The sequence below is a fragment of the Podarcis cretensis genome (assembly GCF_951804945.1).
Source record: "Podarcis cretensis genome assembly, chromosome: 2".
NCBI lineage: Eukaryota > Metazoa > Chordata > Lepidosauria > Squamata > Lacertidae > Podarcis > Podarcis cretensis.
The window spans coordinates 125,469,665-125,484,996 of record NC_137171.1 but is presented as its reverse complement, the minus strand read 5'-3'; the positions used below and the strand labels follow the sequence as shown (position 1 = coordinate 125,484,996).

The 15,332-nt window shown below is 41.2% G+C and overlaps 1 protein-coding gene across 1 annotated transcript; it reads right to left on the bottom strand.

Annotated features, from left to right (window-relative positions):
- Positions 1–3,187: 3,187 nt before the first annotated feature.
- Positions 3,188–14,493, bottom strand: LOC307210993 (vomeronasal type-2 receptor 26-like; the record flags this gene model as incomplete). Its single annotated transcript, XM_079967189.1, has 6 exons — positions 3,188–4,174; positions 5,592–5,718; positions 8,791–9,021; positions 9,150–9,938; positions 11,599–11,890; positions 14,447–14,493. 6 exons carry the CDS (start codon positions 14,491–14,493, stop codon positions 3,276–3,278), a joined length of 2,385 nt encoding a protein of 794 aa, XP_079823315.1. The 3' UTR covers positions 3,188–3,275.
- Between the last annotated feature and the right edge of the window lie 839 nt (positions 14,494–15,332).

The window sequence follows — 15,332 nt, the reverse complement described above, 5'->3', positions numbered from 1 at the left end:
TGGTCTTGGCGGCCACTCCCAATCAACTAGTCTAGCTGCCGCATTGTGGATTAGTTGTAGTTTCCGAGTCACCTTCAAGGGTAGCCCCATGTAAAGCACATTGTAGTAGTCCAAGCGGAAAATAACCAGGGCTTGAACCCCTCTGGGGAGACTGTGGGCAGTTAGGGTCTCAGTCAGTATCTTAAAAAGTTCATACACATTTACAAATAGTTTATGAGAAGAGAGATGAATTTGGCAGATGATTCTTGATGAGGATGACAAATGCAAGACTAGGAGAAAACTAGGACATGGAAGGACATGACTGAAGTTTTGGTTTTGGACTGGAAATGGACATTGATTTTACATAGTCAGATAAGAGACAAATGGTCTCAGAAAATTAAAGTTGTCAGACTTGTAGATAAAGAGAACTTGGTAAAGTTTTGTGACATCTATGGCAATTGTCCATAGAAGATCCCAGGGCTGTTCAAAAGGGGAATTCAAATCAGGTGCACCGAGTTCTACCCAATATTATGGGTGCCCAGTGTGTACTTCCATAAAGAAGGCTGATCACCGAAGAATTGATGCTTTTGAATTATGGTGTTGGAGGAGACTCTTGAGAGTCCCATGGACTGCAAGAAGATCAAACCTATCTATTCTTAAGGAAATCAGCCCTGAGTGCTCCCTGGAAGGACAGATCGTGAAGCTGAGGCTCCAAGACTTTGGCAACCTCATGAGAAGACTCCCTGGAAAAGACCCTGATGCTGGGAAAGATGAAGGGCACAAGGAGAAGGGGACGACGGAGGACGAGATGGTTGGACAGTGTTCTCGAAGCTACCAGCATGAGTTTGACCAAACTGTGGGAGGCAGTGGAAGACAGGAGGGCCTGGCGTGCTCTGGTCCATGGGGTCATGAAGAGTCGGACACGACTAAATGACTACACAACAACAAAAGTGTGTACTTGTCACGTCATGTGTGTTTGTGATGTCACATCTTTGCTGCAAAAGGCAGGTCTGACATCTCCAATGCTGGACCACCCTAAACCTCCCACAATTCTTCCTCCCTTGTACTGAATGGGTTTTCATCAGATGTGAACATGCCATGTCTTGTTTTTGTTTATCTGACCCAGTAACCTGGAATTGGATCCATTTCACGTTCATTGGACACATGACTACCTATTGTAAATATTCATACCCTTACCACGCTGGTTCTTTAAGGGGAGGAGAGACCCTTTTTCTCTCCCCTTCTCTTATTGCTGTTTGGTTCTGCATTAAGCTGCTTCTTCTGCTGCTCACCACTAGGTGCCATCCCTTTTGCACCTCATCCATTAACAACTCTGCTGCTGGATAAAGTGAGTAGACCAAGCCAGCAATAATGGGAGCTCTCAGTTAAGATGAAATTCTCAACTCTGCCCCTTCTATCACTATCAGACTCTCAGGGCCTACTTGGCTTTACTCAAGCTTCTAGTTAAACCAGAGCCTGGTGCAAAATAATGACAACTATGGGGAGGAGCATCATAAGAACATCAGATGAGCCCTGCACCTATGTTGGGATGAATAAGGCTAATATAGTCCAGCATCCTGTTTTCACATCAGCCAAACAGATACTCAAAGCATGCCTGTAAGCACACTGGAGCTGATTTCTGCAGCAATCTCCCAGTGCGTAATTCAGAACTAAGGCCCAGGATTCCTCTGAGCACATGCTCACATCAGGAATTTATTTTTAGCACCAGAATTTGGGATTATATTGTAGTCACACAAAATTACACTCCTAATTCTCATCAATTTATCCTTACTGAGCAACCTCATTGAGGGATATGGTGGAGAAGGCCTTTTTTGTTGTTTGTTGTGCAGGATTTTAATTTACGGTCACCCCTCTAATGGTGTGAGATTAATCAAACTGAGATGTCTGACTGCGGGCAGCAATCGTACAGATTCTAGACAGATGAGGGGCTTGTCAGTTATTAAGACCATACAGAAAGACACCAGAAATAATGTCATAAAAGGAGATTTACTTCAAGAATAAGAGTCTGAAATACAGGGAAGAAATCTGAAGGAACCAGCATGAGAGATCAGTATAAATTGACACATGCAAAGCAGCAAAGGCATTTCCAGAGAGACGGATTTTGCCCAGGTGCAGCTATTTCTGAAGAGCAGACAATCGCTTGACTTAAATACACTTGGTGCTATACTTTGAAATTGTTAGCATTGAAAATCAAGCATCATTTGTGATATTAAATTGTTGGCAAAGAAAATGCCTACATGAGGCCATTATCACATGCATACCAATATTCTCTAGATGAAACAAAACTTTAGCCAAGTTCTCTTTATGTCCAAGTCTAACAATTTAATTTTCCTGAGACCACTCATCTCCCTTCTGACTATCTAAAAACAATGTCCATGTCCGGTCCAAAACCAAAACTTTAGTCATGTCCTTCCATGTTCTGTGTTTTTCCTAGCCTTGCATTTTTGATCCTCATCAAGAGCCTTCTGCCCAAACCATCTCACTTCTCATAAACTATTTGTAAATGTGTATCAACTTTGTAGATACCGGCTGAGACCCTACCTGCCCGCAGAACGTCTCCCCAGAGTGGTGCAGGCCCTGGTTGTCTCCCACTTGGATTACTACATTGTACTTTACGTGGGGCTACCCTTGAAGGAGATTCAGTGACTACAACCAATCCACAATGCAGCAGCTAGACTGGTTGATTGGGAGTCGCTGCCCAAACCGTGTAACATTAGTCCTAAAGGATCTTCACGGGCTCCCAGTACGTTTCTGAGAATGCTCCTAGTACGTTTCTGGACACAGAGATTTAGCTACGAGGGCCTTCTGGTGGTTCCCTCACAGCGAGAAGTGAGGTTACAGGGAAGCAAGCAGAGTGCCTTCTCAGTTGTGTCACATTCACTGTGGAACACCCCGCCCCATGTCAACGAGATAAAGAATTACATAATCAGGAAGTTTCATGTTTTATTATGTTTCAATATGTACTGTAAGCCTCCCAGAGTGGTTGGAGAAATAAATTATTACTATTATTATTATTAGAAGTAGTAGTGGTATTAGTTGTATTATCAGAATCCCATACAACTTTTAAAGATATCCCTATGTACCCAGTTCAATATCATTTTCTTCTAATTTAGCTAAGTACTTTAGTACTTTAGTAATTCAGTTTGAAACTTCTTAAGCAGCTTATGAAATCCTGCTATGGGTCATGAACAGTTTAACTCCAGTTGAGATTGTGGCTGGGACTTCCAACTGTACAATTTTATGATATCCCTAGAACTAAGGATCAAATGTCATATTTAGTTTTTTGTTGTCAGGTGCTCCTTTGTGTTCAAATCAGGCCTCAATATAATAATGTAGCATTTGGGAATGAAGATGCAGCCCAGAAGCCCAGCACTGGAGGCCAAGATAGAGAAGATCTGCACGGCTACCATGAATTTCCCCTTGGTGCTCAGGTAGGTGGGCACAAAGGACACCCAAACACTGCAGAAGACGAGCATGCTGAAAGTGATCAGCTTGGCTTCATTGAAGGCCCCAGGAAGCTTCCTGGCTAGGAAAGCCACCGTGAAGCAGATGGCAGCCAGGAAGCCCATGTAGCCAAGAGAACCATAAAACATGGCAACAGAGCCTTCATTGCATTGGACAATGATCTCTCCAAGCTGGGAGCTGAGGTCAAAGTCTGGGAATGGAGGAGAGATCCCCAGCCAGATGGTGCAGATGAGAACTTGCACACTGGAGCAGGAAAAGACAATGGAGTGGGCCAAACTCTTCCCCAGCCATCTCCTCACCTTGTTCCCTGGCTTAGTGGCCAGGAAGGCCAGAACCACAGTGATGGTTTTTGCCAAGACAGAAGAGACAGCAGCTGAGAAGATGAAGCAGAAGGCTGTTTGACGGAGAAGACAGGTCACGTTCCTTGGCTTTCCAATGAAGAGGAAGGAGGACAAAAAGGAGAGCAGTAGAGAGATGAGAAGGATGTAGGAGAGGTCTCTGTTGTTGGCTTTGACTATTGGAGTTTCTTTGTATTTAGTGAAGATTCCTAACACAAAGCCGGTGGTTAAGGATAAGGAGAGAGCAAGGGAAGCCAGGAGGCTCCCCAAACTTTCTTCATAGGACAGGAAGGTAAATATTTTGGGGACACATTGATTTTGGTCCTCATTTGGATGCTGATCTTCTGTACATTTGGTGCATTCATCAGCATCTGCAGAGAGGAAAACACCCTTCAGTATCCTAACATCAGTCACACACCTGAAATTTGCTGACAGCACTATTGCATTTGGTGATTTCTCAGAAGGAAAAACTATGGAGAAACCTAGTCTGAATAGACACAATGGATTCATATCTCAATATACATGCTAAACTATTTTTGGTCACCTGCATACTGTCCCTTGCTTTTTTCCTGTATGACTAATTGCAGTCATTATCAGTCTTCAGCAGGTTTACCCACTGAGCTAATCAGCCATGCCCTAGTACCCTTCTGAGAAATACCCCACCCCACCCTACCACTATATATAAGGGTCTGGTGACTTCTGTTTCAGAGTATCTGAAGAAGTGTGCGTGCACACCAAAGCTCAGGCCTAGAACAAAATTAGTTGGTCTCTAAGGTGCTTTTTATTTTATTTTATTTTATTTTATTTTATTTTATTTTATTTTATTTTATTTTATTTTATTTTATTTTATTTTATTTTATTTTATTTTATTTTATTTTATTTTATTTTATTTTATTTTATTTTATTTTATTTTATTTTATTTTATTTTATTTTATTTTATTTTATTTTATTTTATTTTATTTTATTTTATTTTATTTTATTTTATTTTATTTTATTTTATTTTATTTTATTTTATTTTATTTTATTTTATTTTATTTTATTTTATTTTATTTTATTTTATTTTATTTTATTTTATTTTATTTTATTTTATTTTATTTTATTTTATTTTATTTTATTTTATTTTATTTTATTTTATTTTATTTTATTTTATTTTATTTTATTTTATTTCCAGTGCTATTTTCTAGAAAAAGAGGTGCCTGTCAGCGAATGGTCTGAATCAGAGGATTGGGGAATGCATTCTCAGGCAGATCAGCTCCTCTCTGAAGAGGGAGAGACACAAACACTGCACAGATTAGAACAGAGTTACCTAGCTATGAGATAATGGAAAGAGAACAGAAGGGAGGGAACAGCGAGCAAGGATGTCATAGGAGAGTGTGGGGGACCCTCCCTCCCCACAAACTAGGAGGTCCATCTGTATTAGAGAACAAAGGATGCAGAGAGCAAGAGGAACTTCTCATTGGCACCAAGGGGGAGGATTTAGAGTAGCCAACTGCTCTCCTTGTGGAGGGATGTGGATCTTTGCTTGTAACCAGATGACGGAATAAAAAGAGTATAAATTATAAACTTCTCATTTATTCTTATTTGTGAAGTTACCAAAGGGAGGCAAGGATTGTCCACACCTGACAGTGCCGGAACTCACCATGAATGTCTCCATTGTTCTCTGAGAATGCCAATGGTGCCCACCTGACAGATGACGGAACTAGCCATTACTAACATCATGTTTGCAGTGGCTCAAATATTTGCCCCATCCTCCCATCAAAGGCTGTTTTATCTGAGTTCCTCTCCTACCTTCCTGAGTGGAGATGGTCCCTTCTGAGCAGGGAGCGCAATCATAGCAGCAGGGCGGCTTCCCTTCTTGAACTTTTCTGGAATATCCAGGGAGACAACTTTCTGTGCATCTTGAACGAGGCACCGTCTAGGCATGAAGAGAAAACTGAGCACTAAGGAGAAAGTGAAAGGTGTATTTGTGCCTTGGGACACAGATAATAGAATTTTGGAACGATCCTGGAGAGGAGATATTTGCTTCCAATAACCTCAGGTGACCCCAGACCATATTTTGGGCAGTTACATTTTTTCTTTGATTTTTTGCAGAGCTGCACGGCAGAGAAACCTTTTAGGTTCTTCTGACCCCCTCCCCCTTGAACACTGAAATGGAATTGTTTGCAAATATATTAGCCAATAGACTAAAAAAAATACTAAATGAATATATACATCAAGATCAAGCAGGGTTTTTACCAGGTAGACAAATGAAGGAGAATATAAGAAATATTTTGAATATAATAGAATACCTGGAGGCTAAAAATGAAAGGAAAGCGGCAATGATGTTTATAAATGCTGAAAAAGCCTTCGATAATATTTCTTGGAAATTCCTGACAGTTTTTAGAACATATTAGATGTGGTTCTAAATTTTTAAAAGGAATAGCAGCAATTTATTCAGAACAAAAAGCCGAATTAATTATAAATCAGGTGATAACGGACAATTGTAAGATTCAAAAAGGAACAAGACAATGGACAAAGGTGGCCCATTATCACCATTACTATTCATCCTGGTACTGGAAGTACTTGCCAGAAATATAAGAGCAGACAAAGAGATTATAGGTGTAAAAACTGGGGAAAGTGAGTTCAAGTTAAAAGCATATGCAGATGATTTAGTGATAACAGTGGGAGAACCCAAAACGTCACTCCCTAAAGTAATAGAAAAGATTCAGAAATTTGAGGAAGTTGCAGGATTTAAGTTAAATAGGAATAAAACTAAATTATTAGTTAAAAACAAAGGAAGAAGGAAGAACCGAATTAGAACAAAACCTTGAGATTGAAGTCCATTAAAAAGTTAAATATTTAGGGATTAATTAACATCAAGAAATATAGTTACAGATAGGTAGCCGTGTTGGTCTGCCATAGTCAAAACAAAAAAAAATTTCCTTCCAGTAGCACCTTAAAGACCAACTAAGTTAGTTCTTGGTATGAGCTTTCGTGTGCATGCACACTTCTTCAGATACACACACATGTGTATCTGAAGAAGTGTGCATGCACACGAAAGCTCATACCAAGAACTAACTTAGTTGGTCTTTAAGGTGCTACTGGAAGGAAATTTTTTTTTGTTTTGATCAAGAAATATAAACCTATTTAAAAATAACTATGAAAAAATTTGGCTCGAGGTAAAAAGAAATGTAGAAATATGGAGCAGAATGAATCTCTCAATGTTAGGAAAAATATCAGCGATTAAAATGAATGTGTTGCCAAAAATGCTATTTCTTTTTCAATCAATATCAGTCATCCTGAAAGATGAATGCTTTAAAAAATGGCAGAAAGAGATTTTAAGATTTATCGGGGGGGGGGGCAAAAGGCAAAGGATAAAACATAAAATACTTACAGATGTAAAAGATAGAGGTGGGTTTGCCCTCCCAGACCTTAAATTGTATTACGAATCTGCTTGTTTGGTATGGATCAGGGACTGGATGAGATTGGACAAGCAAGAGGCATTAGAACTAGAAGGACATGACAACAGATTCAGCTGGCATGCATACTTATGGTACGGGAAAGGGAAGATTCATAGAAGTTTTTACAACAATATAATCAGGAAATCATTAATGAGAGTATGAGAGAGATACAAAGACTTATTGGAACAAAAGACCCCGTGGTGGCTTTCACCACATGAAGTATTACTGCTCAAACCACTTGGGAAAAAAGGAAAATGGCTCACATATGTTGACTTATTACAGGACCATGATGGAAAATGGAAATTAAGAGATCTCATCATAGATCAAAGTTCATTTTCAGAGTTAGTTGCATTATCGACAATTATATGAAACATAAGGAAGACAGCAAGAAAGGATTCAGCTATACAAGATCTAGGTTTCAAATAGAAGTGATCGAAGGGAAAGTGAAACTATTGAAGGCCGCATACAGCATACTGGTAGAATGGGAGATGAAAGACAAAGAGGTAAAATTAGTCATGATCAAATGAGCACAAGATGGTGCCCATTATGGTGCTGGAGGAGACTCTTGAGAGTCCCATGGACTGCAAGAAGATCAAATGCATCCATTCTTAAGGAAATCAGCCCTGAGTGCTCACTGGAAGGACAGATCGTGAAGCTGAGGCTCCAATACTTTGGCCACATCATGAGAAGAGAAGACTCCCTGGAAAAGACCCTGATGTTGGGAAAGATGGAGGGCACAAGGAGAAGGGGGCGACAGAGGACGAGATGGTTGGATAGTGTTTTCGAGGTTACAAACATGAGTTTGACCAAACTGCGGGAGGCAGTGGAAGACAGGCGTGCCTGGCGTGCTCTGGTCCATGGGGTCACGAAGAGTCGGACACGACTAAACAACAAATGGAAAATTGATTTCAAATTTACAGATTGTTCTTTGCTAAAAGAAAATTATATGAAGATGATGTATAGATGGGATATGACTACAGTGCAGTTAGAAAAAAATGTATAAAACTAGCTCAAATATGTGTTGGAAGTGTAAGGAAAAGGAGGGGACATTTTACCATATGTGGTGGGATTGTAATGAAATTTTAAAAAATTGAAATGATATACAATGAATTGAAGAAAATGTTCTATCTAACTTTTGTTAAGAAACCTGAAGTATTTCTGTTAGGGACTGTAGGAAAAGATCTGCCAAGGAAGTTGAAAAATATCTTCATGTATGCGACAGCAGTGGCGAGAGTCTTAAGGACGGAAGAACGAGGAAACCCCGACTAAAGAACTATGGCAAGAGAAACTGATGGACTATGCAGAACTGGCAAAATTGACACATAAACTACAGGACAAGGATAACTGTGACTTTAAAGATGAATGGGAAAGATGAATGGGAAGTATTTAAAGAAGCAACAAAGCAAACTGGACTCCTTGGCAGGCTTTGAATGCTTCAAGAAAGCATCCACAAGATTGCAGTCAAAGCCTCATATGTACTGTTCAAAATGTTATTAGAGCATAGCAGATGTCATAGTTAATAAAATGACAGATCCAATTTTTCCTACCTTCTTAAATCGCTTGGGCCACACAATTGCTTCTGGGTTAATGGTGAACTTCAGATTTGAGGACTTTAGTCTCTCTATTCTCCCAATTTTCACTCTATCATGAGAGTTATTTGGAAACAGCACCCAATTCACGATATCAAAGTCAACGGCCAGTGCCCCATTCTCATCCAGGTACTGTCCATCAGCTGAAGAATTAGAGTAGAACTGGACTTCTTTCAAGAAACGATGAAACTAGAATGATGGGGGGAAATCCAGGAATGAGTAAGCAGGGCTGCATTATAAACATGGTTTCATGTTTCCTCTGCATGCTAATCTCTGTATCTCTCGCGTGGATTCATCTGACCATGCTAGATTATTACCTGCCATGGCTGTAGCTTTTGAAGTTCCAAGTTGCTTCCACCCAAAATCAACGACCTCTTTGACCTGGATGAATATGCAGCATTTAAAGCTTGAGCCACTGTTTGGATACTCAGGTAATTCACATAGCTGTCTTGGGACTGGATTCTTTCAATCTCTTCCTGGGGCAGCATCTTCACATTATCCTTCTCTCTGCATTTGGTCATTCCCCTCACAGACAAGGCATGCTTTGAATAGGAACAATCAAATGCTTCTTCTGAATACTGTTGACTAGCCAAGGACATTGGCCCATAGTAGTCCTTCTTCATCCTTTTTTTGGTCTTCATTACAAAGGACAAAGAGCCATGGGCATACCGGAAGCAGTCAATATCATGCAACCAAATTTTGTTATGAAAAACTGTGGTTATCCAGACTTTCCCCCCAGTTTGTATCCTTTCAAGTAAGGACTCAACCTCTATGATTATGAAAAGTCCACTTTGAGAATCTGCAAAGTAAACAAATACATTGACTTGTCTCCACAGGGCAGGTGCTTCATGGGGTATCCATAGCCAAGTTTCTCGTTGTACGCTTTGTGTGAAGGCAACACAAATTTCCCTTTTGTTCATTTGAGGTGTCAAGGTATGCAGGAAGCTTTCCCCATTGTCATTGTCTGGAGCAAAGAGCCCGACCCACGTCCACCTGAAATGCAGGAGGAGTTGGACCATCCCCTCGTACTGCGTTTCTTGGTTTGGGACCATCCGGTAGACAAAAGGGGACTGGAATTTATCAGTAAGAGCAAAGCCATAACTGAGCTGGTAAAAAAGAGAGAATTGTGGCTTGTATTTCAGGATTAAGACTGGATACTTCTTTGTGAAATATGCTGACAGATTTATTCAAACATCACTGGTTTTTTTTTTTTTTTGGAATTTAAACAACATTTTTTAAAAGTTCAAGCAATTCTTATACCGATTAATGGCAAAATTCTCTATGCAGTTAAGAAAGAGTCAATAAAAAAATGAGCAAGAAGGTAAAACTCAATAATCAAACTTCAATTAAAATGCCTGCTGCAAGCAAAGAAAAGAAAAGTTTTCTGTAGGCTTTAGAAAGTCAGTAGGATGGTCAAATGGGCCTAAGAATTTGGATCTAATATCCCTATGGAAGCATGAGAAGGATTGTGGAAGGAAGATCTTGTCAGTATTTGAAAAGGAACGAGTACTGACCTTCCTTGCCTGGTCCTCAGACCCTAGTCAGCACAAAGAGTCCTTGAGAAATAGTACTTTGCAGAATGCCGCTTTTATTCTTAAAAGAAGTCTCCTCCAACCATGACTAACAGCTTTATGCATACACCAAACTCAGCCAACCTTCTGCCCTTCAAGCAGCCCTCCACCACACACATTCAATGACCACTCTATATATACAGATATTTGTAGGTGAAAGGTTCATGAGTCATGTAGGCTTTGCTGATTCATTGAAGGCCTCTGATTCATGCTGACTTTTATATTAAAGAAACAGCAACTAATTATAAGCCGTGGCAGATCTGAGGTTTACTGCATGCTGTACCTTGAAAGAAAATTTTATGAAAATGCTCTATCACTGGTATTTAACTGTTAATAGCCAGAAACTGGAAGGGAGACTCAATCCCGACCAAACTGGAGTGGCAAGCAAAATGGCTGGAGCATGCAGAGTTGGCACGAATGACGGGGAAACTAAGAGACCACATGGAACAAACATTTAGGAGAGAATGGAACTTGTATAGAAAATATCTCATTGAGCACCGTAAAAATATGAATTCACTGGTAGGTCTGCAGTGACTGCTGCAGAAATGTAGGAAATCATAGGAAAACAAAATAATGGAGATTCATTTGGAATGATTAAAAAAAAAGTGTGACAGGTTAAAAGCATTTAGGATCTGCAATGGGCCGATGGGAAGTCGTTATAAAAGTTATTTATAAAGAAGCTAATCATGTGGGGATATGTATTTTTCTTTTTCTGAATGTACGTTTTTTTGGAATTCAAAAGAGCATTTGAAGAAAGAAAGAAAGAAAGAAAGAAAGAAAGAAAGAAAGAGGCCAGTCTGTCCTCAACTGCAAGGGAGCTCCATAACCCTTCATACCCTCCAACATCTGGGAGAAGAAAAGGCTAAGTGCACAAATCCTGCACCAGCTGAGTGGTGCTTTGTTGGCCTCCTTCCAGCAACTCCTGCAACCAAACTTGTGCCAAATGCATTGCTCTTCTTTCCTTTGGAGCACAGCAGTGAGGCTGAGAGGGAGGTCTTGTCGTCTTGGCAACCCTGGACCTCCATACCCACTGCCCAGGCTTGTGCACTGTGGAGGTCACTTTGATGCTGCTAACACAGTGGTTTCACTTCATTCCAGAGACACACGCCATTGTCTTTCAAAACAGACAGATGGTAAGAAAAACAACCAGGTGGCTAATGTTGCCAGATGTGTTTCACTTGGATCCATTGATTACCTGTGGGATCTTGTAGATGCCCAACATGCTTGCAATGTGTGTGGAGACATCAAATTCACTCTTTTCAAGAACAGCTAGCAGCCTTTTCTGTTTCCCACAGCGGTAGTTTGGAATATTGATTTTCCCACCAGCAAGCAGGTCTGTCATGGAGTCAGAAGTTAGTCTTCCCTCAGAATAGTTATCATAGATGCTGTAGCCGAGGGTGATGTTGGATAAGATCCTGGGGTTGTGATTAATATCCCGAACAGCAAAGGAGAAGGAAATAACATGTGAGTTTTTCTTATCCACCCAGCTGCGAAAAAAGTGTGTCACACTGTCAGCCTCAATTCAGTGAAAATGAAAGTCACATTCTTTTTCGTATAAAAGCAGCTAGGAAGTAGAGCAAAGAGAGACATAGGTCTACCTGTACCTGTGTCTGTAGTATCTTTGCAAGGGAGGAGGATGGAGGAAAGACCAGAACACAAATCAGCCTCATTTCTGGTGTCCTACCAAAAGTCCCTTGAGCCAAAATGACCCCCAGGCTGCATTGCAAATGACAAAGCACAGTTGACAATTATGATTTGCAGTTGCATAGATTTTGTTGTGCATGGGGGAAAGAAATGTGTTCACATTTACTATAAAAAACTTGCAACTGAAACACATTCCAAAGCACTTCCAACCCTTTAGAAAACAAGTTATGCTTTGGAGAACAGTACATGCCAAAACTACTACTCATTACTTAAAACACATTATAACATGTGTTGCAACATGGCTTTTCACCAATAAGAGTAATAATAATTTCTGGTTGGGTTTTCCTAGCCACTATCTGAACAGAAACATAGAACTCTTTAAATAAATGAAATGAAATGAAAAATTTCAAGGGTATCAGAAAACAAGTGTATCACGGAAAATGGAGAGCAGGAAGGAAGCAGAAATATATCAATGCATCATTACTTACGAGTCAAGTCTGCTGACAGGGGTGCTGGAAAAGGTGAAAGGAAATTGAGCATTAAAGAATCCTGAAAATGTGACCCCACTAATGAGGTGGTCTGCTAGCCGGTAAAAATTTGCAGCTAATTTTCGCTCCTTGATTGGATTCAGTGGGCATTTTTCCCTCAGCTGCATCCCATTGGTTGCAAGAGGCAGCAACAGAAGGAGTGTTATCATTCTGGGTCTACCTGCTACACTTTCCTTGTAGCTGTTCCACCCAATACTAGCTGCTGGTCTTAATAAGCCCCAAATTCATGCAAATCAGAGATTGCAGTAAATTGACAAATGTAGCTTCCCACTTCACCTGCTCTATATCTTGTCCCCCTAGATTTTGTGACACAATATATATCTTATAGATCCAACGTTTCTGGCACAGTGGAATAAAAAACTTCCTGCTGCCCTTAATTGCAATATTTACCTTATTTGTCTCAAAGGCAATATTCAAGAGGTGGGGTGGGGGCTACTTGGACTCAGGAAAGATTAAAAATAGCTCACTGTGATTCTGATGATTGTAAAGGGAAGAAAGATCTCCCCTGAAACTTGATGGGAGCAGGTGCAGAGCCAAAGAAAACATGTTTACTCAATAGGCTGCCACAGATCATCAAGGGTAAAGGTGACTTTGGCAAAACATGACTGACATCAGAAGAGCCCTGAGGTTGCATCAGGCCAAAGGCCCACAATGTCCAGCATCCTGTTCTCACAATGGCCAACCAGTTGACACAAAGGGAAGCCCACAAGCTGGAGATGGGAGCAGAACTTTCCCTACATGCCATTTTCCTACCTCCAAAGGAGGAGTGATAACCAATGGCTTCAAGTTGCAGGAAACAAGATTCCAACTAGACATACAGATAAACTTTCTGACAGTAAAAACTGTTTGACAGTGGAACGTCTCCCTCTGGACGTTGTGGACTCTCCTTCCCTGGAGGTTCTAAAGCAAATGTTGGACCTATACAATGAATTCAAAAAACCAACAAAAGTACTGAAACCCTCAATAAAGACCCAGAGAGAATGCATTGCAGCATCCCAATCTTGAATTCAAGTGTGTGCCCATTTGAGTAAATCCAGTTATTGTCATGGAACCCTTAAGTCCTAATTGGGCCCAATGGCAAGTTCTGCATGGGTATGGTCCTCCAAAACTATGCCAGTGACCACCTGTGCCAGCTCAGTCAGTGGTGCCCCTGGGCATGGTTCATACACCATCAACATTCCCTAGCTGCCTCTCCAGCCCAACAAATACATTCCAAGAGCTAGAGATATTGTTGGAAAGGAAATAATGCTTCTATGGACAATTGCAGCAGGACAATTGTCCATTGAGGGACGCAGGTGGCGCTGTGGGTTAAAGCCTCAGCGCCTAGGACTTGCCGATCGAAAGGTCGGCGGTTCGAATCCCTGCGGCGGGGTGCGCTCCCGCTGCTCGGTCCCAGCGCCTGCCAACCTAGCAGTTCGAAAGCACCTCCGGGTGCAAGTAGATAAATAGGGACCGCTTACCAGCGGGAAGGTAAACGGCGTTTCCGTGTGCGGCTCTGGCTCGCCAGAGCAGCGATGTCACGCTGGCCACGTGACCCGGAAGTGTCTCCGGACAGCGCTGGCCCCTGGCCTCTTGAGTGAGATGGGCGCACAACCCCAGAGTCTGTCAAGACTGGCCCGTATGGGCAGGGGTACCTTTACCTTTACCTTTAATTGTCCATTGAAAATCCCAGGGCTGTTCAAAACATAAAAATCCAAAAGGGGAGTTAAAAATCAAGTGTGCTGAGTTCCACCCAACATTATGGGTGCCCCGTGCGTGCTTGTGACGCCACGTGTGCTTGTGACATCACCCCTCATCGCTGCAGCAAGAGGGTCCAACATATCCAATGGAGGACCACACTAAACTGCCCACCATTCTTCCTCCTTTGTGCTGAATGGGTTTCCATCAGGTGTGAACATGCCATGTCTTCTTGTTGTTCATCTGACCCAGTAACTTGGAATTGGATCCATTTCACGTTCTTTGGATACATGACCACCTATTGTAAATATTCATACCTTTAGCACTTTTTACTTTTTACTTTTTTAAAATAACTTTTACCACATACCTTTTTAAGGGGAGGAGAGACTCTGCATTAAAGTGCTTGTTCTGCTGCTGACCACTAGGTGCCATTTCTTTAATCTGGGCATTGGCCGTCCCTTTTGGACCCCATCCATTATCACCTGTGCTGCTGGATAAAGTGGGTGGGCCAAGCCAGCAATAATGGGAGATCTCAGTTAAGACGAAATTCTCAACTCTGCTCCTTCTATCACTATTAGACACTCAGGGCCTACTTTGCTTTACTCAAGCTTCTCGTTAAACCAGAGCCTGGTGCAAAATAATGACTATGGGGAGCGGCACCATAGAACATCAGATGAGACCTGCACCTATGTTAGGATGAATGAGGCTAATGTAGTCCAGCATCCTGTTTTCACATCAGCCAAACAGATACCCCAAGGATGCCTAGAGCTGATTTCTGCAATGCGTAATTCCAATGCGTAATTCAGAACTAAGGCCCAGGATTCCTCTGAGCACATGCTCACATCAGGAATTTATTTTTGGCACCAGAATATGGATTTATATTGTGTCACATAAAATTACTCTTCTAATCCTCCTCAATTTCTTTTACCTGACGCAACCTCATTGAGGGGAGGGGTGGAGAAGGTCTTTTCTGGTGTTTGTTGTGCAGGATTTTAATATAGGGTCACCCCTCTGATGGTTTAGGATTAATCAAACTGAGATGTCTGACTGCAGGCAGCAA